This window comes from Lepidochelys kempii, chromosome 9 (genome assembly GCF_965140285.1).
Source record: "Lepidochelys kempii isolate rLepKem1 chromosome 9, rLepKem1.hap1, whole genome shotgun sequence".
NCBI lineage: Eukaryota > Metazoa > Chordata > Testudines > Cheloniidae > Lepidochelys > Lepidochelys kempii.
Window position 1 is genome coordinate 61639625 of NC_136388.1, and position 26037 is coordinate 61665661.

The following is a 26037-nucleotide window of genomic DNA, read 5'->3' on the forward strand; positions in this document are numbered from 1 at the left end:
TCCTGCCTCCTTTCATCATGTTGCCGCCAGCTTTCCTCTTGATCCTGCAACCTCTCCTGTTGCTCCCGCCACTTGTCCTCTTGCGTGTCCCTCCTGTCCTCGCGTTCATTTTGTGCTTTCCTGGACTCTGCCATTGTCTGCCTCCACACATTCTGCTGGGCTCTTTCAGTTTGGGTGGACAGCTTGAGCTCAGAGGACGTTTCATCGCGAGTGCGTTTTTTCTTGCCTTCTTATCTGTGCTAGCCTCTGGGACGGAGATGCTAGTCGCAGCGTTGAAACATTTGTAGCTGTGGGAGGAAAAAAAGGGAAATTAAAATTGAAAAAGACACATTGGCCATTTAAAAGGAGGGGCTGGTGTTTTCGGGTTAATGTGCAGCACAACCCAACTAACCCCCCCCAACACACACACACACCCAGTTCTCTTGGATGATCGCTTCACTCCTCCCCCCACCGCGTTTCTAACAGCGGGGATGATTTCTTTTCAGCCACAGTCAAACAGCCCAGCAGGAACGGCCAACCTCTGAATGTCCCCTTAATAAAATTCCCCTATTTCAACCAAGTGACCATGAATGATATCACTCTCCTGAGGATAACACAGAGAGATAAAGAATGGATGTTGCTTGAATGCCAGCAAACACTGGGACCGCATGCTACCATGCTTTCTTATGCAATGATTCCAGAGTACATGCTACTGATCTGCCGTGGTAAAGTGTCCTACCATGGAGGATGCAATAAGGCTGCCTTCCCCAGAAACCTTTTGCAAAGGCGTTGGGACTACCTCCAGGAGAGCTTCATTGTGATGTCCCTGGAGGATTTCTGCTCCATCCCCAGACACGTTAAAAGACTTTTCCAGTAGCTGTACTGGCCGCAAATGCATCCCAAGTCAGGGCAAATTAATCATTACAACACGCTTGCTTTTAAACCGTTCATTATATTTACAAAGGTACACTCACCAGAGGTGCCTTCTCTGCCTTCAAGGTCTGGGAGCCCTGGTTGGGAGGGTACTCTCTCCAGGGTGATAAACAGTTCCTGGGTGTTGGGGAAAATGGTTTCTCTGCTTGCCTGGTGCGCGCTATCTTCAACCTCCCCCTCCTCATCATCTTCCTTGTCCCCAAAATCCTCATCCCTCTTGCGTGAGAATCCCTTGCAGGAGTCCACATACAGGTGTGGGGTAGTTGTAGGGGTACCTCCTAGGATGGCATGCAGCTCATCATAGAAGTGGCATGTCTGGGGCTCTGACCCCGAGTGGGCGTTTGCCTCTTGGGTTTTTTGGTAGGCTTGCCTGAGTTCCTTAAGTTGCATGCGGCACTGCTGCCGGTCCATGTGATAGCCTCTGTCCTTCATGCCCTTGGAGATTTTTTCAAATATTTTGGCATTTTGTCTTTTCAAATGGAGTTCTGATAGCACGGATTCCTCTCCCCATACAGCGATCAGATCCAGTACCTCCCGTTCAGTCTATGTTGGAGCTCTTTTGCGATTATGGGACTCCATGGTCACCTCTGCTGATGAGATCTGCATGGTCACCTTTGCTGATCAGCTTGCTACGCTGGCCAAACAGGAAATGAAATTCAAAAGTTTGCGGGGCTTTTCCTGTCTACCTGGCCAGTGCATCTGCGTTGAGAGTGCTGTCCAGAGCGGTCACAATGGAGCACTGTGGGATAGCTCCCGAAGACCAATACTGTCAAATTGTGTCCACACTAACCCAAATTTTACCCGGTGATGTCGATTTCAGCGCTAATCTCCTCGTTGGGGAGGAGTACAGAAATCGATTTTAAGAGCCCATTAATTGACAAAAATGGTTTCGTTGTGTGGATGGGTGCAGGGTTAAATCGATTTAACGTTGCTAAATTTGATCTAAACTCATTGTGTAGACCAGGGCTAAGCAAATAGTTCAGTGCTGACTGCTGGGAAGGTGGCTGCTGAACAGCTGAGCAACTGGAAATGACTCTGCAGATTTTGCCTGTTCTAAAGATTTTCTGTTTTGACCCAGACGATTCCAAGTTCTTGGAAGCAGTGCAGACCTTGGTGACCTGGATAGAACGTGGGGAAGTGAACAGGCGGAGTGCAAACAACTTCTACTCCATGATCCAGTCAGCTAACAGCCACGTTCGCAGATTGATGAACGAGAAAGCAGCCCATGAGAAAGAGATGGAGGAAGCTAAGGAGAAGTTTAAGCTTGCTCTCTCAGGGATTCTAGTTCAGTGTGAGTAGTATTTCTGCACTGAGTGTTGTTCATGTATTACTGGGAGATTTTTTTGGTTTTGAGGGGGTGCAGCAAATTCAGCAAGACCCCAGAAAATATAATCACCATGGCTGGACAAATACAGTTAATTTACAGATATATGTCATTTACCTCCATAAAATTCTGGTGTTTCATGGATGAAGCATTTACACACAGGGGAATGAACTCCTCATTTGTTCTCTCTTAAATATATTCTGTTAATTATTCTACTGTAGCAATACCCAACATTCTGCACCTTTGTGTGCAGTCAAGGTAAGTCCCCAGCAGCCCAGTGCCTCGGTGCAATATTCAGGATTGACTCACCAAAGGTAGGATGTAACAGAATGTTTTCAAAGTCCTGTTTTGTAGAAAGAGGCTCCATAAATAGGAGATTAAATCAATTTCTCATTGTGACGTAGGACCAAATTTTAAACTAGTGCCTTTTGCATTTGGTTTTCCTTTCATGCTTAATCTTGATTCAGATTTTTTTCTATTCTTACCATAAACAAATATGGGCATTGAATCCAGGAGATGCAGTGTTTTCTGCAGAGTAAGTAGTAATAGAGCAGGAAGTGTTGTGTAATTAGTCACAGACAGATCACGGGCAATCATTAAAAATTCACGGAAACCCGTGACCTGTCCTTGACTTTTACTAAAAATACCCATGACAAAATGGGTAGCCTGGGCAGCTGAGGAGGTTGGAGGGGGAAGGGAGGCAGGGAGCTCCAAGGTCCCCCCCGCTGCAGCTGGGAGCTGCCGGGGTTCCCCCTGCCACCTGCAGCAGCCTGGAGCTCCGTGGATCCCCCTGAGGGCAGCAGTGGGAGCAGTGGGGGTCCTCTCTGCCGCCCGTGGGGTCCCCCCTGCCACTCGTTGCAGCCGGGAGCAGCGGGGATTCCCCCTGCTGCGGGTCCCCCCTGCCGCCCATGGCAGCAGGGAGCAACGGGAGTCCCTTTTGCCACCAGCGTGGGCGGGGAGCGGCAGGGCCCCCCCCCGCCGCAGGGACCCCCTGCTGCCCTTGGGGGAAGGGAGTGGTGGGGGTCCACCTTACCACCTTCAGCGGCCAGGAGCAGTGGGGATTTCCCCTGCCACTTGGTCCCCCCTGTTGTCTATGGTGGCCGGCAGCGGTGGGGAGCTGCAGGGTTTCCCCCCTGCCACTTGCGGTGGCTGGGAGCTGCGGGGGTACCTTGCAGTTCAGTGCCTCCACACGTGGCAGGGGACCTGCAGCTCCCAGCCGGCGCTGGCTGAAGTCACAGATGTCTTTGGAAGTCATGGGTTCCGTGACCTCTGTGACTAAATCACAGCTTTAGTAATTAGTCATTATAACACACCCATTAGTATTCTTATTACAGCTGCACTGGTTAGTCTAAACATAGAGTACACGGAGTTTTATTTCATAAGAATCATGCCCACTACAGCAGGCCAAATATACAAAGCCAATTCTAGCTGTGCTTCTTGTTGTGAGGAGAATTCTACCCCTTTGCAGGGGGAGATCACATACTTCCTTTAAAAACTTCTCCAAAAATTGGCAGGAAAAATATTTTGAAAGAATGACTCCGGAGCCCTGGTTTGACAGGTGAGTGTCCAGGGAAATTAGAGCTTCCTGGTTTTGTTGCCCTGTGGTGGAAGACCCTTCCCTGTGCTTATTTGGGTGGTGTGTTATAATGTCCAGGTTATGCGTCTGTGCTTTGGGACTGAAACAGTGGCACAGAAGAACGCAAGCTACACAATCCTTCCATTCTAAAGAGTGCGAGACCCTGTTCTGCTGGATTCCCAGGAAATCCTCTGTTTGACTTGTTGGCTCCACTTATACAATGTATGCTTCGTGCATTTAACCCTATCTCACTTTTGTTCTGTTGAGAATGACTCTGGCTTCCCCAGTTGTTAATAACTTGAGAGACACTTTGGCTCTGGCCTTCTGGAGTCCCTTCTTTCCTTTCTGGGCACTGAGTCCCTCCTGAGCATGGCCTCAGCACAGTACAGTGTTATAACAAAAGATTAGCCAAACCACCTGCCTGATTCCGCTCTTTTACTCCTTTACTCCTCTCGTTTGCATTCTCTGGATGATATTCTGGCCCGATTTGACTGCTGATTTCACACTACAGTTGAGCAGATAGTGGCTGTGTACCATTCCGCCTCCAAACAAAAGGCTTGGGACCATTTCACGAAAGCTCAGCGTAAGAACATCAGCGTGTGGTGCAAACAAGCCGAGGTTGGTAATTTTTTGTTGTGTTAGATCCTACAGAGTACAGTCTATTTCTTAACAGGATATTGATTTTAAGTTTACCTGGGCACTTAGTAGCACTGTGCTCACATGGACAGAAACAGCCTTAATGAAATGGTGCAATATGGGCCTTACTTAGATCATCTGCTGCAACAAAGGTAATAAGTATTCCATTGGTGTCTCTGACTGGAGAAGGATCCTTCATATGCTAACACAGCCCTAGTAACGATAAATTGAGCTCTGTAAGCCATTGGTATTGTGTACAAGAATAACTGTTGGGCCATGGTTTCTATTGTGGTATTAGAACTGTAAAAATTTGTGTACTGGTGTGGAAACTGTGTGGAGTCACCTGAGAGAGAATCCTAAAAAGGACTACATAGTTCTTTATCTAATCCTTGTAACAGTCTTTAGAGGTGCAAAGTTTAAAGCTGGCACAAATGCAGCAGGTCTGATGAAGGACATCATTGTACTTCTGTGTCTATAGAATGTAATTAAGGTTATGTCTTCACTAGAGACCTTACAGTGACACAGCTGTACCGCTGCAGCTGTGCAGCTGTAAGGTCTCCTTTGTAGCCACCCTGAGAGCTCTCCTGTCGGCGTAGTTAAACCATCCTCAATGAGCGGAGGTAGCCATGATGGCTGGGAATTTTGCCAGAAGCTGGGAATGGGTGAAAGGGGATGGATCACTTGTTGATTACCTGTTCTGTTCATTCCCTCTGAAGCACCTGGCATTAGCCACTGTTGGAAGACAGGATACTGATCTAGATGGACCTTTGGTCTGGCCCAGTATGGCCATTCTTATGTTCTTATGACGTAGTGCTGTCCACACTTCCGCTTCTGTCAGTGTAACTCAGTGGTTCTCAACCTATTTATCATTGTAGTCCTCAGGCTGAGAACCACAGCGCCCCCCGCCCAAAGACCCCTCCACAGAGCGGGGCCGGGAGTGGAGCCCTGGGCGCAGGGACAGGCAGCTGGACCCAAGGCCTTGCTGTGCAGGGCTGGGTAGCTGCGGACTGGGTAGCTGCGGGCAGCTGGAGGCTGGACCCTGCCATGGGTGACTGGGCAGCTGGGACCTGGATTTTTTAGCACACAGCCGGGCCGTAGCTGTATGCTAATTGGGCCGCATGCAGCCCGTGGGTTGAGAACCACTGGTGTAACTTATGTCAGTCAGGGTGGTGTTTTTTCACACCGCTGACTGACAAAAGTGCTAATGACAGGTTTCAGAGTAGCAGCCGTGTTAGTCTGTATTCGCAAAAAGAAAAGGAGTACCTGTGGCACCTTAGAGACTAACAAATTTATTTGAGCATAAGCTTTCATGAGCTACAGCTCACTTCATTGGATGCATTCAATGGCTAATGTAGGCATAGCCTAAGTTTACAGTGTAACAGTGGAATTAATTTGGGTTGTGGTTAAAACTGCAGTTCCTTCTAAATGAGAATAAAAGATGAGAGAGACAAGGTGGGTGAGGTAATATCTTTTATTTGACCAGCTTCTGTTGGCAAGAGAGAGAAACTGTCAACCTTACACGGAGCTCTTCCTCAGTCCTGAAGAAGAGTTCTGTGTAGCTCCAAAGTTTGTGTCTCGCACCAACAGAAGCTGATCCAATAAAATATATTTCCTCACCTACCTTGTCTCTCTCATATCCTGGTACCAACACTGCTACAACACTACAAACAATAAAATATGAGGCAGAAGAGATCTGTTCTTATCTGGTCCCTGTATGAAGCAGTGCTGCACCTTCACAGTTTAGTTCCAGAAAAATTAAGATCACTGAACACTTCTTTTTATGGAAATGATATTCTCCCAGGATTTGGCTCTCAGTTTCTAAGGATGGAAAACTTGTACACTGCAACCCATTCTTCCATCAGACCACTGGAAAGGGTCATAACACTAGATCCCTGCCTGTAGAGTTCATCCAGCTCCTCTTTGGCATGCCTGAGGAAGTGTGCAGGAGGGGACTTTGCTATAGTAAACCTTGTAAGGTCTGCGGGAGTGGCTGCAGAGATCTGCTACACTGAGGAGATCTGTAGGCATGAAGCTCCTCTCCTGAAGACCTCATAGAATAGCGCTCCTCCCACACTGAGTCCCACTCTTACTCCTCTCACCTAATGAAGGCTGATGTCAAAATTGGTGTCTTCCAAACTATTATCCCCCCAGGGCATAAACAGTGATGTAGAACATGCAAATAATTCAGTTATTTTCAGATAATGAAACTTAAAAAGAAGTCTGCGTCTAGATTTAATCATATCCTCAAGTGAATCAGTCATCAAGTTTCACAACAAAGACATTTATCAGCTGCAGAGATCCAGGTTTGTGAATCGAAGTTCAAGAAGGAATAATTTTAAAATACTCCTGCCTCTTACACTGAGGAGTGGAGAAATTTGTGAATTCACAAAGTGCATTCTTTATTCACAGAGGAAGTGCTGTAAGTTTGGAAATCATCTTTTATGTTTGAAAAATAAAGTAATTGAGTCCCTGCTAATCTCAACATAACCTTAACCATGGAGCTGCCCTGGCAGCTGCATAATGAGCAAACTCTGCCCATGCGGGGAAGTACAATGCTGTATTAATAAGAGACTGCAACTTGGGTAGATATTTGTAGCCATTGTTTACAAAATTCGGATGATGGAAGATAGGGTATTGACTAATCAAAGCTTGGGACGCAGAGTCAGGAGATCTAGGTTATACACTCCAGTCTGCCACAGACCTGCTGTGAGGCCTCGAACAACTCATTACATCTCCAGGTCTCAGTTCCCTGTTAGTAAAATGGAAATCTATCTGCTTCTGTGGCCCTAGCAATTTGGTATCTGGACACATCACAGTCATTAATGAACTGATCCCTGAGGAAGGGATATACCAATACTATCAACACTACCATTTTACACATGGGAAGCTCAAGCAGAGAGTAATTAGGTGGTTGCCCAAGATCACACATGAACTTTGTGACAGACAGGACTTTTGTCTTCTGAGTCCCAGTTCAGTGCTTGAACCACGAGACCATGCTCCTCCTAGGATGCTGTCAGGCATAGTTAAATCCTTTGTGACCCACAGAAGGAAGGGGACAGCAAGGTGCAAACTGTTCTTCTCTGAGGTCCTGGTGCTAGTTGTGGAGTGTTCCTGTAGAGCATTTTCTGTGTGACTTACTTGTTGGTGTTTGACTGGAAGCAGTGGGTTTAGGGCAGAGCAGGATGTACATGCTGGCTTGTCATGGAACTTTGGCATTGATATAGGTTGCCAGTACACCCTCACAGCCTTCTAAACTGTTAACTTTATTCAAGTTTAGAAAGACAGGTGCTGGCCACTGGCCAGCTGTGTGTTGCAGGCGATGGGAAGCTGCAGCAACCCAGCAACAGCATGTTGTGGTGTGTGTTGTCAAAGCTGGCCACTGGGGCTGTGCAAAATGTAAGCACCAATCCAAAAGCAGACAGTGCTCCCCTGGCTTAGAATTGAAATGACAGAGGTTTGCAGCTGTCTGAGAAGATCCAGGCTGGACCCTTCCTCACCCCATACAATTTCCCTGCCAACTATGGCACCTAGGCAGACCGTGCCTCCCACCAAGGTGTCCTACTCAACTCACTTACTATTAGCTGACCAATGGGGATAGAGTTTTCACCCTAAACAAAACTTTTAGGGGAGCCGGCTTGGACATTTCCCCAGCTCAACATCTTTGTGAGTGATGGAGTCACATGTCCCCCATCCTTCAGGGGAGCGTGCAGCTGGGCTGTTCACCTCCCATTTCCGAGCATCAGTACCAAGAAATCCTCTTCAGTACAATTTGCTTCTTATTTTGCAACCATTCCCATGCAAATTGGTGAGGATTCAGAGAATGATTAAAGGATATGAAAATGTACCTTTTAGTGATAGACTCAAGGAGCTCAATCCATTTAGCTTAACAAAGAGAAGTTTAAGGGGTGACTTGATCCCAGCTTATAAGTACCTACATTGGGGAAAAAAATTGATAATGGGCTCTTCATTCTAGAAGAGAAAGACATAACATGATTCCGTGGCTGGATTCAAAGCTAAACAAGTTCTGACTGGAAATAAGGTATAAGTTGCAAATGGTAAGAGTAATTGATCATTGGAGCAACTTACCAAGGGTCGTGGTGGATTCTCCATCACTGACCATTTTAAAATCAAGATTGGATTTTGATTAGAAGATCTGCTCTAGGAATTCTTTTGGGGAAGTTCTGTGGCCTGTGTTATACAGGAGGTGATCACAATGGTCCCTTCTGGGCTTGGAATCTGAGTCTATGAAACTCTCTCTGTGTCCTAGCTGCTAACAGGTGACACAAAGCCACACTGTGCTAGAGTAGGCTACAGAAGCATCTGATTAGACATTCCATCTGGAAGGCTATGTAGCAAGGTTGGTAAGATTTCTGTTTATTGTAGGTATATCTTTTAGACCTAGTTTTTACTCTCAGCTGTGCCTGAAATAACCTTATACAGGCTCTGAGTTATGTTATCTGTGAATAATAGTTATCTCTCCAGCAGAATGACACTTTGGCTTAGGATAAGGGTGGTGAAATGCACAGAACCGTTAATAGCTGTCAGTGGAAGATGTGTGATAATAATTCATGGCCTATGGATGTGCACCTTCCTCTGGGCTAAAGGGTATCATGTGGGGTAGCCCATCTCTCTCATATTTTGCTTTGCCCGGATTGTATGATAGACAGACCTATCATTGCAAGACCGCCTGCAGCAGGGACCAAAATTGTGAGTTGGCAGCACGGCAAAAGGAATCCATAGAGTAAGGAATCCTCTCCCATAAGGGGTGTTGCCTGCAGTCTCAGAGTCTGATGGGCACACGGGAAGTGTCATGGATGGAGAATCAAGCTAGAGGGATGGATGGTGACAATTATTCATTTTTCTTATAACTAAGAACCATATAATCAAACTGGCTGTGTCTAACTGGTCAGTTTACAACCTCTCTAACTCTTCGTCTTAATGAGTTCACTAAAAGGCTTTGGGAAATCTTGTTCCATTTCACCTCCCATAACTGCGGGTAGCCCTCAAAGTCAGAATATAGAGGATATGTAACAACAAACGTTACTCTTTTTGATTTAATGTAATGTGTAACAGCGACAGAAGGCTCTTTGCAGCTATGTTTCTGCTTCGAAAAAGTGCAGTCTAACCTACCCCTACTGAGGTCAAACTTAATTCAAGTGTATTTCTTGTGCTATACTTTGACATTAAACCATGGTATCATTTCAGGTCAGCCCTGCATACTATTTGTTACACAAAAGGCTTTATGCAACGTGGGAGTGAAAGACCCAGTGACCTAACCTACTGAGAAGCATTATTTTTGTGTAGGGGGACGTTGCTTAGTTATCATAACATAAGCAAGTCATAAATCACAATAAGTCAAGGAGCTCCACGCAGCTTCACTGCAATGGATGGAGATTCTGATTCAAAAATGAGCAGGCTGCCAGAAATTCTGTCATCAGCCTGTCACCATCATGTGAGAGTATCCATAGGAAGGTAAAATCCTGACAACACATCATTATTTTGCAAATTAAATAAATGCACATCTAGGCAAAACCATGAATGCAGGTGAGAGAGGATTCACATTAATAACATAGTTTAGCACTAATGACCCTAATTAACATGTTGAGTGATTATTTAGGTATGAATGGTTTGCTTGGCAAAAAATAACCTCTTGGCCTCCTGTTGAACTTTTCGTACTCATTGTGATTTTATTGTTTTATTTACATCATAAACACAAAATACGCTGAAACATGCTGTTCTAAACTTATGCCTTTAAGTAGTATTAGTAGCTAAAAGCCCGTGCCGTCACAAAATAATCCACCATCTATGTCTCCCTTATACAGCCAATGAAACTGTTGCATGCAAATTAGCTGTGGAGTAAGGGTGCTGATTGGTTCAATTACTTTTGATATCACAGTTACACACTACATCGGGGTGGGCAAACTTTTTGGCCCAAGGGCCACATCTGGGTATGGAAATTGTATGGCGGGCCATGAATGCTCACAAAATTGGGGGTTGGGGTGCGGGAGGGGGTGAGGGCTCTGGCTGGGGGTGCAGGCTCTGGGGTGGGGCTGGGGATGAGGGGTTGGGGTGTGGAAGGGGGGTCAAGGGTGCAGGCTCCAGGCAGCACTTACCTCAAGCAGCTCCCGGAAGCAGCAGCATGTCCCCGCTCTGGCTCTTATGCGGAGGCGTGGCCAGGTGGCTCTGTGCCCTGCCCTGTCCGCAGGCACTGCCCCTTCAGCTCCCATTGGCTGTGGTTCCTGGCCAATGGGAGCTGCGGAGGCAGTGCTTGGGTCGGGGGCACTGTGCGGAGCCCCTTGGCTGCTTCTTCGGATAGGAGCTGGAGGGAGGACATACCACTGCTTCCAGGAGCCAAGCAGAGCCATGGCATGCACAGAGCAGGGCAAGCCCCCAACCCCGCTCCCCGGCTGGAGTGTGGGAGCAGGGCAAGCCCCAGACTCCACTCCCCAGCGGGAGCTTGAGGCCCAGATTAAAACATCTGAAGGTCCAGATGCAGCCCCCGGGCCGTAGTTTGCTCACCCCTGCACTATGCGCATTTGTCATCTTGTGTAATACTTTGTCTATCCTATGTAACATTGATAAATATTTACAATAGACACACTTGTATCATAATTACAGGAAGTGCACACTAAAACACACAGCTTTCAAGAATAAAAACTCATCCTGCTCAACAGATAAAGCAGCCTAGAATACAAGCCGTACATGTGTGGCTGAGCAACTCTGAGGTTATGTTTGTAAGCATATGGAACCCTTGATGAAGACACAACAAGTCTCTTGTGCGTATTTTATAGACTGGACTAAGGGCCTCGGAGATGAGCTTTCTCTTTATTACCAGTTCTGCATAGTGTCATGGAAGGGCATTTGTTTTTGTTTTTTCTTTCATGAATGCTACCTGGTGGCTGGTTTTTATGCAGGAAGGCACAGTTTATCTGTGAGGGAGAATCTGTGGCTCATAGATTATTCATAGATTTTAAGGCCAGAAGGAGCCCCTATGATCATCTGTAACTCACCCAGTAAACTCTGTATCATGCCCATAACTTCTGCGTGAGCCTATGACATTATGGGGTTTCACCCAGGCCAATAAGGAGTTGTCGCCGCTGCCCTGTATCTCTGGGTGCTTTTGTGCTGTGCTGCTTTGGTTCAGAGCCCTGACACCAGCAACCTGTTCACAGAACAATGGCTTCACCATGACTTCCACCAGCCAGGCTACTCTTTGCAGGGTGACACCAATAGCTTCTTCAGTCCTACGTCTCCTCAAAACCGTCTCCCTTGCAGTGTCCAGTCCCTCTCACTGGAATCACACATCTATAATTTATTACATGCTGCCCTCACATAGATCACTCAGTAATATCAATGAACGGCATGTTACCAGTTGGCATATGATACCTCACATAATACTCTTTAGACACAGATTATGACAATGGGGTATTGGGGCAATGATTGTGTCAGGCCTGATGTGAGTTATATTATGGTGTTTTCTCTGTCCGTGGGCATTGAGGGACTCCCTGGCTCACAGAGCTATAGTAGCTCTCTTAGAAAGCCGGACTTGTATTAATGCCTTCCAGTGATGGAGAATCCACCAGGTCCCAAGGTAGGTTATTCCAGTGCAGCAAGAGCATAAAACAAATTAGTTTTGATGTTACATTCAATAAGAGGGGCTGCTGTATTTTTTGTGTATTATTCATCCTGGATTTAGTTACTCTAAATAAAGCTGCCATAGCACCAGAGTGCTACAGAGTTAGGTCCTGCTTTCAGTTGAGCTCAACAGACAGGTTACAGTGTAGTGTGACAGGTTTCAGAGGAACAGCCGTGTTAGTCTGTATTCGCAAAAAGAAAAGGAGTACTTGTGGCACCTTAGAGACTAACCAATTTATTTGAGCATGAGCTTTCGTGAGGATCTGAGAGGTGGCTTGGTGATTTTGTGTATATTTTGGGAGTCATTGCAATGGCTGGGATCAGGAATAGGCCCTATTCAGTAATTCGCCTATGAGGGCCTGCTGGTGCCCAGAACTGCTAAATGCTGCTGCTGAGTACAACTACTGAAGGAATCAATACATGCTGGCAAATGGGGGAACTTTGTAGGCCAGGGTAGCTACCTAGCTGCCAAGCATCTTCCCTTGCATAAGGTCTCTCTTAAGTACCTGCACCCTACAGTCTCTCCGGCTCCATCCTCCAGAGCTCCCATTTTGGGAGCTGGCCAGCCCTGTCCCAGAGCTTGCTATGCACCCTGGGCTATGCTGGCTCCTCTGCGCCTCTCTGGCTTCAAGGCCATCAAGAATGTTAGGTATTAAAGAGTGTGAATTAATGCATTTGGGAAGATTTCCCTGCTGATTCCTGTTCCCCGTCACATGTACCATTGGATCAAATGCTTGACAGAGGCCCTTGTTTGTAGCCTAGCCAGCTCTGGCTCCTGAACTTCATTGCACTGTCATCTCTGACTGACTAGCAGGGTCAACATTCATTCCTGTCCTTTTCATGGTACCTTTCCTATGGCTTCCCCTTTGCACCAATCTGAGAATGTTTCTGTTTCCCACGGCTTGGCTGCTCTTTTCATGGGTAGCCAAACATGAGTAGAGAGAACGCTTATTGGCTCCAGGCTCTTGTGGTAAGGTTGCCTCTTGTTTTGCTTAGTAAATGAGACTTCTCTGCCTTCTCTACAGTCATTATTTATGGGACACTCAATCTTAGCAAAGCTCTTTCTGGTAAGTTGGCATTAGGAGGGGCACTTTGCAACCTCTGATGGACTCTGGTAAGTAACTTTGGCATCCTAACACCTGAACACATTTACCCATCTCTCTTCCTGTGTGGTTCCTGTATTGATATTGTGCCCTATGACAGAACCCTGGGTGTGAATGACACTTTTCAGAGAGAATGTCAGAAGCTGGGAATGGGCGACAGGGGAATGATCACTTGGTGATTACCTGTTCTATTCATTTCCTCTGGGGCACCTGGAATTGTCAGAAGACAGGATACTGGGCTAGATGGACTTTTAGTCTGTTCCAGTTTGGCCGTTCTTATGTTCTAATGAAGCTGCTGGACTGGCTTCTCCACTGTCTTGCACATGGCGCAGGCAGACGTTTACTCCTGTGCAAAGTGGGAGTGAACCGCTACCATTCTGCCCCAGTACAGGTGCAAATCAGTACAAGGCCAAAGACAGTCAGGCCTATGGCCCTGCCCTGAGGAGCTGCAGGCTAGGCTGGCTCTGACATCACATGATGAGAGCAGAGGTGAGGCCAGGCAAGGGCGAGGCGGAGGCCGGTTGGCACACAGTCCTATTTGGAGCCTGGTTGTGCCATCGTGCTTCCTTTCCCTTTTAGCTCCAAAATCTTCCTTCCCCTTTTAGCTCCAAAATCTGAGGACAAGTTCCTGACAGAGAGTGGAAAGGAGGGAGGGAGGGTTTGATAGAGGAACAGGAAGGCTGCATGGTGCACAGGCCCAGGGAGGGCATTTCAGGCACAGGAGACAGAATGGGAGCATGCTAAAAAGGATAATGTACAGAAATCGGAGCAGCATGGCCCAGAGTACATGTGGGAATGTGTCCCCACCTCCCTCATGTACTCACAGCTGCCCCAACTCTCTCTGCAAACAGGCTTCCCCCCTGCATCATTGTGCAGGTACAAAGGGCCTCCCTTGGCTGTGGACTAAAGAGGCTGCAGTAAGAGGTTAGCATAGGTGTAAAACATTCACGCTTGTGGGTCATTTGTATGAAACCTCCCATGCAGTGAGCGAAGAGCTGGCTGTATTCTGACTTGCCAGCTTTAGGCACCATTGTCATATCTCCTGGGTATCATTTGGCTGTGTGGCTGTCAGGAGGCTTTGGTACCTTCCACAATTGGGAAAGGCTGAATGGACACAGTGGTCCCGCCGTCCGCTGAATCCTCAATGGAGCTGTAGTAATGGTTCGTGGCTCCATTGCTCCAGCTTCACGTTGGTGGAGCAGGGGTGAAAATACGACCCCCTTGAGTGATTCACCATTTCCTCCTGTGAGCAGCTGGACATCAGCAGCTCATACAGGTGATGGCTCAAATCTGATTCCTGGCTACCTCTCAGCTCCTTAGCAGTACAGTACAATACAAAACCAGAGAAGAGGCTTCTCCCAGCTTGCAGCACCGAAAGAACTGGCACTAAACCACTTCATAGACCTGCTTTACAACCTGGGCAGTTGTGAAGAGGATGTATGGCATGGCAGGGCAGTGCGGGGGGAGGGGCAGGGCAGGGCTGAGCAAGGGTAATAGGGGAGGGACAAGGTGGGGCAGTGCTGAGCAAGGTGCATGTTGGGGAAACACTGGGTGAGGGCAACAATTCAGGTAGAGGGCAGTGCTGGGTGAGTGTGCTGGGGAAGTGGGTGGAATATTTTATGCTAGGAGTGTTTTACAATGTGAATGGTCTTTGCTGCTATGTGTTTGGGGCAGTGAAGTACTCCTCACATGCTCTTTTCTGGTAGCACTGGGTCTGTTCCTTGCAGACTCTTTTAAAACAAACGAGTGGCTTGTAACCTTACATTGAAAGATCTTCTGTTTAAACCTTAGGAAATCCGCAACATTCATAATGATGAACTCATGGGTATTCGAAGAGAGGAGGAAATGGAAATGTCTGACGATGAGATAGAAGATCCCTCAGAGACGAAAGAAACAGAAGAATCAGGTACAAACATTTGCTATGGATGATAAATATATCTGCATGTTGTGTCTGGACTGTGTGAATTCCTTGGGGAGCCCCGAATGATAGGTTCCTAGCTGTGGAACTGAGCCAATTACCTAGTCTGAACAGTGGAGCTTCTACTGCAGTTTTCTATAATTGTGATTTAGACGCCAAAAATCTCAGGAATATTGGACTCTGGGCTTTGGTTATCCCTGGGCTAATGTGCTTCAGATTCCTGGAGAATAGGAACAGAGGAACTGCCAGACTGCATCAAAGCCAAGGTCCGTTTAGCCCAGTTTCTCATCTCCAACAGTGGCTAGCACCAGCTGCTTCAGAAGGAGGTGTAAGAACCTTGCAGAAGCAGATGTGGGGTAATCCTCCTCCCCATCAGGCTCTCATCCTAATCCCTAATAGTCAGAGACTGGCTTAAACCCTGAAGCAGGAGGTTTTATAGCCACTCAAAATGTTTGTTAATACACCTCTACCCTGATATAACGTGGTTCTCAGGAGACAAAAAATCTTACCGCGTTATATGTGAAACTGCGTTATATTGAACTTGCAATGGAGGGCCATGTAGGGAGGGCTGTGCCTCCCCAAACAGCTTGGCCCCGCCCCCTATCCTACCCCCACCAACTTCCCGCCCCCTGACTGACCCCTCAGAAACCGCGACCCATCCAACCCCACCTGCTCACTGTCCCCCGAGACCCTCTGCCCCTTATCCAATCCCCTGGCCCGGCTATTTCCGGCCTCAGAGCAGCGTGTTGGAGCCAGACACGCTGCCACCATAGGCACCAACTCAATATAAAAATTGGTGAGTGCAGAGCACCCACCGGCAGCTCCCCGCCCCCCCAGCTCACCTCTGCTCTGCCTTCGCCGCCTCCCCTGAGTGCGCCGCTGCCACTCCGCTTCTCCCCCCCTCTCCCTCCAAGGTTTGCCGCGCAAGCCTGGGAGGGAGGGGGGAGGAGGGAAAATGCTTTACCGTGTTATATCCGAATTTATGTTATATCTGATTGCGTTATGTTGGGGTAAAGGTGTATTAACTATTATAACTCTGGATATTCTTGTTGGTGACACAAATTTCCAATTCCTCTTCGAATCTTGCTAAAGTTTTGTCCTCAATGACACCCTGTTGCAGTGAGTTCCACAGGTGAATCACACTTTGTGTTAAAAGGTATTTCTTTTTCTCAGTTTTGAATTTGCCACCTTTTGAGTGTCATATTCTTGTGTTATGAGGCAGGAAGAATACAAGTTCCCAATCTCCCTTCTCTAAACCATTCATTATTTCTATAGTTTTGTCATGTCCCTGCTTATTTGTCTCCCAGCCTTTTCAATCTCTCGTACAAGAGTTTTTCCAGGACCTTGATCATACTTGCTGCCCTCCTCTGAACCCCTTCTAGTTCTGTGATATCTTTTCTGAGACAGGGTGACCAGTAGGCTGACCAATTTACATAATGGTCTTAGAATATCTTCTGTATTATTCAGGGGTGGCACCAGCCTCTTCCTGGTGGGGGCTAGACAGAAAATTGCGGGGGAGGCTGCTCCCTCCTCACCACAAGCCCCAGCCCTCTCCATGGTCCCACCCCTGCTCCTCCTCAGTTAAGTGCCACCCCCACCTTCTTCCCCCAAGACCCCCAGGTTGGAGGCCAGAAGCCAGAGCGGGGCAGTGCAGGGTGGCCGCTGCGCTGGCTGGTGACATGGTGCAGGAGACTGTGGCACTTCCATCTCCTTCTCCTGCTGCTGCTTGGGGCCCTGGGGCTGCGGCTGCTCCTCAGCTCCCCACCGCCCTTTGACTGCTCACAGCGCGTAAAAGCCTCCTGGGTGGGGGGACCCAGCTCTGGGGCTGGCAGAACCCTCGGGGAGCAGCAACCACATGGGGTGGGGCCCAGGAGCCTTGGCCAGAGCGGGTCAGTCTGGGCACTGTGGGGAGTCCCGGACTCTCTACCTGCTCTGGGCGGTGCACCCCAATGGGCAGGGACACAGGCCGGGGGCTGCTGTTGGGCACCCCCGCCCCCACTTAGGCTTACTTCTACGCTGCTGCTGGCACTGCCTTCAAAGCTGGATGGCCGGAGAGCAGCAGCTCTGGGCGGGTGCCCACCTCTGAAGGCAGCGCTGCTGTCAGCAGCAGCAGAGAAGTATCTACGTTTGACCTTTGTGCTGGGGGGCGCCTATTATAGGGGGGCTAAGGTAAATATTGGGGTGGCTATAGCCCCCGCAAGCCCTCCTCTAATGCTGCCCCTGGTATTATTCACCTCTCCATTCCTTATGCATCCTAACATCCTGTTTGCTCTTTTGACTGCAGCAGCACACTGAGCAGAGGTCTCCATTGAGCTGTCCACAGGGATGCCATGTCCTTTCTTGAGCTGATGCACTTAATTTGGATCCCAGTAAGAATTATAGCTGAGCAAGAGCTTTGCTATCGTAAAGGTTAAGACCCGCTTTCAGTTTAAGGATTGGTAGTTCTAAGTGCTCTAAACTCTATACAGTTAATCAGATTGCCTTGATATTTAGGGTGCCTTGTGGGGGTGCAGGGTAGAGTCAGTGAACCAAATCTGGAGCCACTGGACCAAGTGTAGTCCTGAGATATAGTCCCCTAAATACACCTTTACACATATCTGTTATTATTATATTACACACACACATGATTTTAGAAGGACATTATTAAGGTTGCAATACCAAACATTCAAAAATGCCAGACTGAAAATTGCCCATGCAAGCCATTCACTGGCCCCTCTCCGTGCTTATACATTATGATACATCTCAATTACATGCTCACAATTTTTTCCACAGGATCCCTGCCTCGTTCAGTGCACAGGTGCTTACTGAATTAACAGCTATTCACTATTTTGTTTTGTCCTCATTGTTCAGTGTGTGGCCTATGCTTTATTTACTGCCCGTTGCTCAAATCCTGCTCTGAAGACAGAATTATTAATTTCCTCATGTTGTTCATTGATATGATATCTGAATGCGTCAAATATTTGTGAATTTATTTTCACAACACCCTGAGATGAGGGGGTAATATGATTACCATTGTGCAGATAGGGAACAGAGTGATTAAGGTCACACAGATCTCTGCTGCTTGAGCTAATGGAGGAATGGATAGCAGTAGTAGATTGTCATCCTCTGTGTGTGCCAGCCGCAGAGGGGATGGGGCACTTTGCCATTGGGGTTCACAGCTGTTTGCTGACAGCAGAGGACTGGTGAGACTCAGGGATGATGGATATCCGGAGGGGAGTGCATGCTACTGGGCACAGACCCTTCTGTCCCTTCCCCTCCAACCTGTCCCAGTCCCTTTTCCCCACTCCTGGTTCTTCATCCCAGATCCAGTTTTCTTAGCCAGTAGATCCTAGTCTCCTCCTCTCTGGATTCCATGTACCAGTTTCCCCCTCCACTTTCAGTCCCAGTCTCCTGGCCCAGTCATTTCCTGTCACCTCCTCAAGTCCCCAACTCCTTGTCTCCATTCTCCTTGTCCAGCCAGTCCCAATTCTCCCCCTGTATCTTGGTTCTTCATCAGATCTGTCTCCCAACACCCCTCACCTCCCTCCTACTGATTCTCATTCCCAGTCTCCTCGTCCAGCCAGTCCCAGTCTCCTCCTCCTCAACTCCCAGCTTGAGTTTCCCTCTCTCCTGCCAGCCTCCAGTTCCTATCTCTCCACCACCACCACCCATTGTTTTTTTCTCCCAATTTAGTCCCTCTCCCCCCACCCCCAGAATTCAAATCACGCATCTTTCTCCTCCACACTGTCTGGGCCCTATGGGGCTTGGAGTGGGGGTGGGAGGGGTCGCTAAGAGCACAGGAAAGAGAATCTACCTTCTCTCAGTTCTGATGCCCTGCTCGGGGCCACTCCACAGTAGTCCAGAGCTGTAACTGCCTGCTCAGCTGCAGGATAGAGCGTGCCCAGTATGGCCAGACTCTTTGGAGACATTAGCTGTTAAAATCTAAGATGTTTTTACTGAGCATGTGCAAACTGCTGTCTCTCAAAGTCTTGTAACTTGGCCAAATTTGGGCAGATTTTCGTGGAGATGACAAAATGCACATCCTTGATACAAAGGTCACCTGTCAGTAGATTTCTAGTACTTGCTCCAAAGTGTGGGGTGCTAGAGTTGTCTGAATGTTGTTTGAAGTCACTAGAACTTTTTAACGTTAGCAAAACAACATATTTTCCCTCAGCCTTGTCAGAAACCACTGAACTGCTTTGGCAGGGGGGAAAAGATTTCAGCCTGGGGCAGGCGCCTGGCATGGAAAATTTCAGCTCAGATGGTTGAAGTTTGGCAAAATTCTATGCAACTGAAAACAGGGTCTTGTAATGGAAGTGTCAGGCAGCCTTAATAACAGATAGTAACATTACTTGTAAGACAGTTGTACCTAGAAGCTTCCATTGATATCAGGGTCCATTATTCCAGGAACCACACAGATGCATATTGACAAACAGCCCAGCCCCAAAGATCTTACAGTCTAAATAGACATGGCAGACAAAAGTTGGGAGGAAGTAAATTGTGTTATCCCCATTTTACAGATGGGGTCTGAGGCCCAGATCCTCTGAGGGAGTTAGGCACCAGATCTCCATTGATTTCAATGGGAGTTAGGCACCAAAATACCTTTCAGGATCTGGGCCTACATGACTGGCCCAAGGTCATGCTTTGGGGCAGAGCCAGGAACTGAATGCAGGACTCTTACTCACAAGACCGACATTGCTCTCCTTTTATTTGTTTTTTTAATGTTTGTTCCCTGTGTTCGTCATTCTCCTAGCACTGATGTCCCAGGCAGAGGCCCTAAAGGAGGAAAACGACAGTTTGCGCTGGCAGCTGGATGCCTACAGGAATGAGGTGGAGTTGTTAAAGCAAGAGCAGGGTAAAGTGAACAGAGATGAAGACACAACTAGAGAGCAGCAGTTAAAACTCCTCCAGCAAGCTTTGCAGGGAATGCAGCAGGTAAGGCTACTCTTTCCTATTGTCATGACCTTGCTACGAGTGCAAAGTGGTCTCAGCTTCTCTCCATGGCTCTAAAATGGGAGCAATAGCAACACGCTCAAAAAGCCATTTTCCTTTTTTTCAGCTGGAGCAACAGCTAATATCTTGGAAGTTTTTATATTCAGATGAAAGCAACTTTCTGCCATTCTCAAGGTTACAAAAACAATAGAACTCCTGGGTGGATATGAACTGATGACAATCACCTGGAAGTCTAGTTCTGTTATGTACACATTAATGCATCCTACAGCTATGTCCGAAATGTAGGTGTTAGGGATCCGCAGGGTCTGGTCTTTGCCCCAGCCTGTAACCAGTCCCTTGGGAGTGACAGCTTTGATTCTCCGAACCCCCAAGGTTCACACAGTTCCACACCTGTGACCCCCAAGACTCCAAAACTGGACCTTCGGTCACCCGTGATCCCTGTTTCTGTCTGTGGCTTCTTACAGTGAATCCAGCCAAGGCAGACTCCTGTGGGAGACTTGTACAGTACCTCTTCAGGCCACAGTGCTCTCAGTGGGTATGCCTACACTGTAGTGTAAGCCTTGGCACAGTCTTAGGATTGAGCCCAAGCCCTTCTTCCATCTTACACACAAATCTGTCAAGATTCGGGCTCAGACCCGAGGGCCTAGGACCCTACAAGAGTGGAGGGTTTGAGCCTGAAGCACTATAGATGCAGCCACTCTGGGATAAACCGCATGCCTGATTGCCTCAGAAACCTCTGCCACCACTTTACGCACAGTCGGCATTCCAACACCAAACTTGCTGGCAATGGACCTGTAGCAGTCTGGGATAGCCAGCTTCCAGATGGTTACAGTAACTCGCTTCTGCACCAGCATGGATGCTCTCATGCATGTGTCTTTATGCTGGAGAGTTGGGGCAAGCTGCTCCCAGAGCTCCAGAAATGTAGCTTTGAAGGGTTCATGTAGAGTTCATGCACCTGGAAACATTCAGGGCGCACCCTGAGTGTTGTGTAGGAGCAGTGCACACACTGCTCCGTCCAAAGACATGGACCATGGGAAGTCGCCCAGAGGACATAAACCATGGGAAGCTTCCTTGGATTGGGCTCAAGGCCTGAGAACAAGAACTGTAGTAGATAGAGGCTGGTAAATAAGAATATTAATCAAAGTCATATTATTTCCTTTGTTAATGCCTATTGCGGTCGGAATATGTAATGCGCAAAAAAAAAAAAAAAAAAGTTAACAGTCAGAAGCCCGTTAACAAACCAGCTTGCTCGCTTGCTTAAAGCTTTGTCCTGTCTTGTCTTTAAACCGCAACATAGCTTTCTTCATGTGAAAGTTCTGGATCCATTGCTGGTTGTTCCAGGTTTGCAAGACAATGTGGTCCCACCAGTCTGTGCTTGTGGCCCTGCACCCGAAGCACTGGTCTATGTCGCTGTTCTACCGAGCGTCATGAGCAGCATCAGCCAGTTTGAGTCTGTGATGTCTGTCTCCTCCTTCTCCTGCTCCATCATTAGCTCTGTCAGGTGCCTTGGGTGGGTCAGAAAACTCTGCTGAAAGTTCACCAGCATCTCACAGAAGCTCTGCCCACCTCCTGAAACAGGAGTGAAAGCCCAAGGAGAAGTAGTTTTTCAAATGGCTTCTCTTCTCCATGTTGCTGGCTCCAGTTGTTGGGAGCCTGCAGACCAAAACGATGGCTTGGCAGAATGAGTTTGGTGGGCAGTTCAAACTTCCTGTAGTGTGCCAGGTGGACAGCCAAATTTTCCCATGCTGCACCTCAAACAGAGGGCTAGAGTAGCCACATTTTGAGAGGGCGCTAGGCAGTCTGGAATACAGTTGATTGGATTTGGATCTGCATACTGTAGTGTGGACCCCGGAGCCGTGGGTTCAGGTCTGGGTTGGAAAATCCTTGATCTAAGGCTGGCAATCAGTGTAGATGCTCAAGGTCATGGTTAGAATCAGAATCATAGAATATCGGAGTTGGAAGGGACTGCAGAAGGTCATCTAGTCCAATCCCTTGCTCAAAGCAGGACCAAACCCAGGTTCTCAAACCCGGGGTCCTCTAACTCGAGTTTCACTAGCCCTGGGCTTACATTGCAGTGTAGCCATACCCAGTGAGCATTTGCAGCACTATCAAAACAGAGTAGAGTTTATTAGTCAACCGTAGTGCAGCATTGGGATGTCCATAGATAAGCATAGAGAAGCAAAGGTTAAAACAGAGTCCAAGATGGCCAATGCCAAGACTCCCTTGAGTCATGCTGGTGAGGGAAGCATCTTGGTTTCCTCTCTCTCTTTCTCTGTCCCTTTGTCTTTCAGTCCCAGGTTAGTATGTGAGTCTCTGCAAAGGCCGGCTCTGAGACAAGCCACCTGACACCTTTCCCCTTTGTTCTCCATCTGGGACCTTTGCTCTGCTTCCCTGCTGAGGTGTGGAGGAAAAGTGTCTTCCTCTTGGTTTTTGGTTGCTAAGTGTGAACAGTCTGGCCATTGGGGTTCCATTTCTCTGGGTCAGTTGCAGCCAGTCCTTTAATGACCCATTCATACCACCCTAGACAGTTACAACACCTCATGTCCCATGCTCTGTCCCAAGAGCATCTTTTAACTCTTTACACTCTGTGCATAGCAATGCAAAGCACAGAGGAAAACTGAGGCACGCTCAGGAATGATAAAAATATTACCAAAATTCCCACTTTATCCCAGTAGGGTCTACGGTTAACCTCTCAGTAACCCCAGGGTGTAAACTATCTATTTATTGTTAACTTGGGTGTGCAGGAAAAGTGGGAATTACAAGCTAGTTTTGTCTTTGTTAATGGAATGTTATGGGTTTCTAATACAGTGAGAGGGCACTGGGGGCAAACATGTTCCCAGCGACTGTGTGTGTGTGAGAGAGAGAGAGAATATGAGACCCTTGCAGCTACAGCTCTAATCTCCCTTATGCCAGCAAAGCAGTGCTTGTAAATCTTAACAGCAGCCTCAGCACAGTTCAGGCAGACTGGCCTCCAAAATTCATGGGGTCCATGAGAGACCAGTGGGTCACTCTGTTGAAACAAGAGTGTCTGAGGTTCTGAGTGAGTTGGATATCACTGGGGGATGTGTTGCAGTTTGCTATGTGTTAAGGATAGCGGTGAAAGCCTTATGGAACATTGGAGTGTGATGTTGGCACCATTGCACGTCAGGGACAAGGGATGCAAGGCACTATTCCCTCAGCTTTATATTTCCATATTTTAAAGATTGTGGGTAGGTGGGATTGGCCCTGAAGCAGCCTTCACAGTCTTTTAAACACTGTTGCCAGTGCTCACAGCTGGGGACAAGTCTTGTGAGATTTGGTGGGGGGGATGGTTTTAAGACCTAGCTTCTGGGGCCACATGATTATGTGAGACTAAGCTTTCATTTACAGAAAAGTAAGATTCTAGCTCAGCTGAGCAAATAATTGATTTGATTCGCTGGCAGTGTTTTCAAAAATTGAAAAAATTCAAAACCAAAGTTTATCAGAATTTTTAGCTAATCGAAACCCTGGAAACATTTTTCCTTTGGGTTGGTGGAATCATTTCATTCAGCACAAATGGAAATGTTTTGCTCCAGACATTTTTAAGAAAACCAAAGGAAATGAAAGGGTCAGTTCAAAAACTGCCACAGGAAGAGGAGGAGGCCTCTCCTCCCCTGTTAAAATCTTTAGTTCTGTGGTTAGGACATTCACCTGGGATGGGGGAGATCCAGACTTGAATCCCCTTTTTAAGACCAGGAACTTAAACCCAGATCTTCCAGCAACCATGTTAGTGGACTAATCAGCAGGCTATAAGGTATTCAGAAATAGGGCTCTCCTATGTAGAAGCTGTTCCACTTGTATAAGATAGTCATTGGTCCCGAAAGAGAATGTGTGACACTGACTCTAGTCCAGTGGTTGGGGCTCTCACTGGTGGGGAAAGTCCTAGCTTCCAGTCCCAGCTCCACTCAATATCCCACATCCCAAGTGAGGGCCCTAACTGCACCACTTTCTCCTCCTACTATGTTTTGGGGCCTAAATCCCATTGTGTATCTGGACAGAAAAATCAAAACAAGACTTTTGGAAATGTCAAAATTTTGGCATTTCCAATTTTTTTTTTTTTCGTTTTGACCAAAACTATTTACCGCAAGTGACACAAATGCATGAAGTGTTTTGGTCACTCTGTATCTGCCTTTTTCATCAAAAACAAGTTTCAGTCAAAAAATTTCACCTTGCTGTAGTTCCTAGCCCTCATGCTGCAAAAAGAAGCTTGAAAATATGATCCAAGTGTAGCCCAAAGGCCCAGTAACTAGAAGGCAAACCTAATTTTTTTTTTCAGATCTCATGATTTTAGGGCCTGACTCTTGATTTTAACTGCTTAGGGTTGGCAATGTTGCTTAACAAGGCTTGTGTTTGTGCTATATAAATAAAATCCTAATGTAAAATACAATAGTGTCTATCAGCCAAGTTGCTTCACAATAGGAACTGTGCAGAATAGCCCACCACAAGTAAGACCCCAGGACCAGCAACCTTGTAGATCCCTCACCTTACCTGGTTACTGGATCAGTCCACAGCCCTTTTTAAACTGATAAAGGTCACAGAGGAGCAAAGTTCACAAAAGCACCTGAGCTTTAAAAAAGTATTAACATTTAATGATCGCTTGTTCCTTGCCTTCCCATCTCGACAGTTCTCCTTCCTGGTTGTAGGGAAAGCCTGATCCTCTGCTGTCTCTCCTGCTTCAGGGCTTGCGGGGGCAGAATTTGCTGCAGAAGAGAAAACGTGCTTCTGCAGGAAGATGATCAGGAGAGCTACGGGATAAGCAACCACAGGCCCTTGAGGCAGGAGCCCTCCTTAGCACCCAGCTAGCCTGCAGGAACCAGGGATAGGCCCTTACGTGGCACACAATTTAACCCAACTCCTGCAACCTCCCAAGTGAGCTGTGCTGGAGGAACTGAGAACGTTCTGGGACTGTATAGATACTGGGAGGAACTCGGACAAAGCAATCTCATTATAAATTAGTCTTTGGAGATGCCCTAAATTAGCACTGCTATGGGTAGATAATTGTTCTGAAGTGTAGCAAAATATGTTGTTATTTCAATAATAATTATTGGTGGGTGGTGGAGAAAAAAAAATGCTCTGAAACTGGACAGATGGGGGAAAAAATGGGCCATTTTAGGCATGGAAAAATAGCTTGCCTAAAACATAACTACACAAAAAGGGGTTGAACATTTGCCTAGTGTTCCTGAGAAATGCAGTTTCTGCATGAAGAAGAGTACTTGTGGCACCTTAGAGACTAACAAATTTGTTAGTCTCTAAGGTGCCACAGGTCCTCTTTTTCTTTTTGCGGATACAGACTAACACGGCTGCTACTCTGAAACCTGAGTTTCTGCATGAACATTTTCTCTTTCATGCAGTCTTGTAGTTTTATTATTTTGTTTAATTTTTATAGGTGCTCATTTAGGAATTATGTGCAATTTTGCAAATCACCATTATGCATATCCTAGAAATATAAAAGTAACATTACAAAAAGTAACACATCACTTTTTGTTTAGAAAAACATGCCACAACAACAGAGTCATCATGGCGTTTTTCTGTTAGTCTGGATAAAACAAAGTACAGGACAAACCACCCTACGCAGCCTAGGATGTGCTGGTTTGGAGTATTTTCTTGAGCTTACCTCATGTTAACAACCCACCACATTTTTTTTTTTTATATCTAGCAATATTCAAAGAAGTTTGTCACATGCCATAGGATTTTGTGGAAGCTTTTCTTCCTTTTATGGATGGAAACTTTTAAAATGTTCTGAATTTGACTCACGTCTTTGTCTAAGAGCTTGTTACTCATTCCATGTTCTTTAAAACAATGGTGTGTGAAAGTCATGCTGTGGTCTGAATTGACCTTTTCTCTTCTAGCATCTTCTGAAATTGCAAGAGGAATACAAAAAACGAGAAGCCGAGCTAGAAAAAGTGAAGGAAGACAAAATACAAATGGAAATGTTGTTAGAAACACTGAAGGAGCAGGTATGTACCGTCTGGGCCTCCAGACT

General features: G+C 47.0%; 1 protein-coding gene across 14 annotated transcripts in view; it reads left to right on the top strand.

Moving 5' to 3' along the window:
• ENOX2 (ecto-NOX disulfide-thiol exchanger 2) overlaps positions 1–26037 on the top strand; it is a 135529-nt gene that overhangs the window by 91098 nt on the left and 18394 nt on the right. For all 14 annotated transcript variants that reach the window (XR_012160888.2, XR_012160891.1, XR_012160896.2 and 11 more), the window contains 5 exons: positions 1991–2203; positions 4324–4430; positions 14978–15092; positions 19837–20018; positions 25904–26011. Coding sequence is in view for 4 of the 14 variants with exons in the window: in XM_073360663.1 (XP_073216764.1) it covers positions 1991–2203; positions 4324–4430; positions 14978–15092; positions 19837–20018; positions 25904–26011 (725 nt within the window). In the remaining 10 variants the exon portion in view is untranslated. The remainder of the gene's footprint in view (positions 1–1990; positions 2204–4323; positions 4431–14977; positions 15093–19836; positions 20019–25903; positions 26012–26037) is intronic.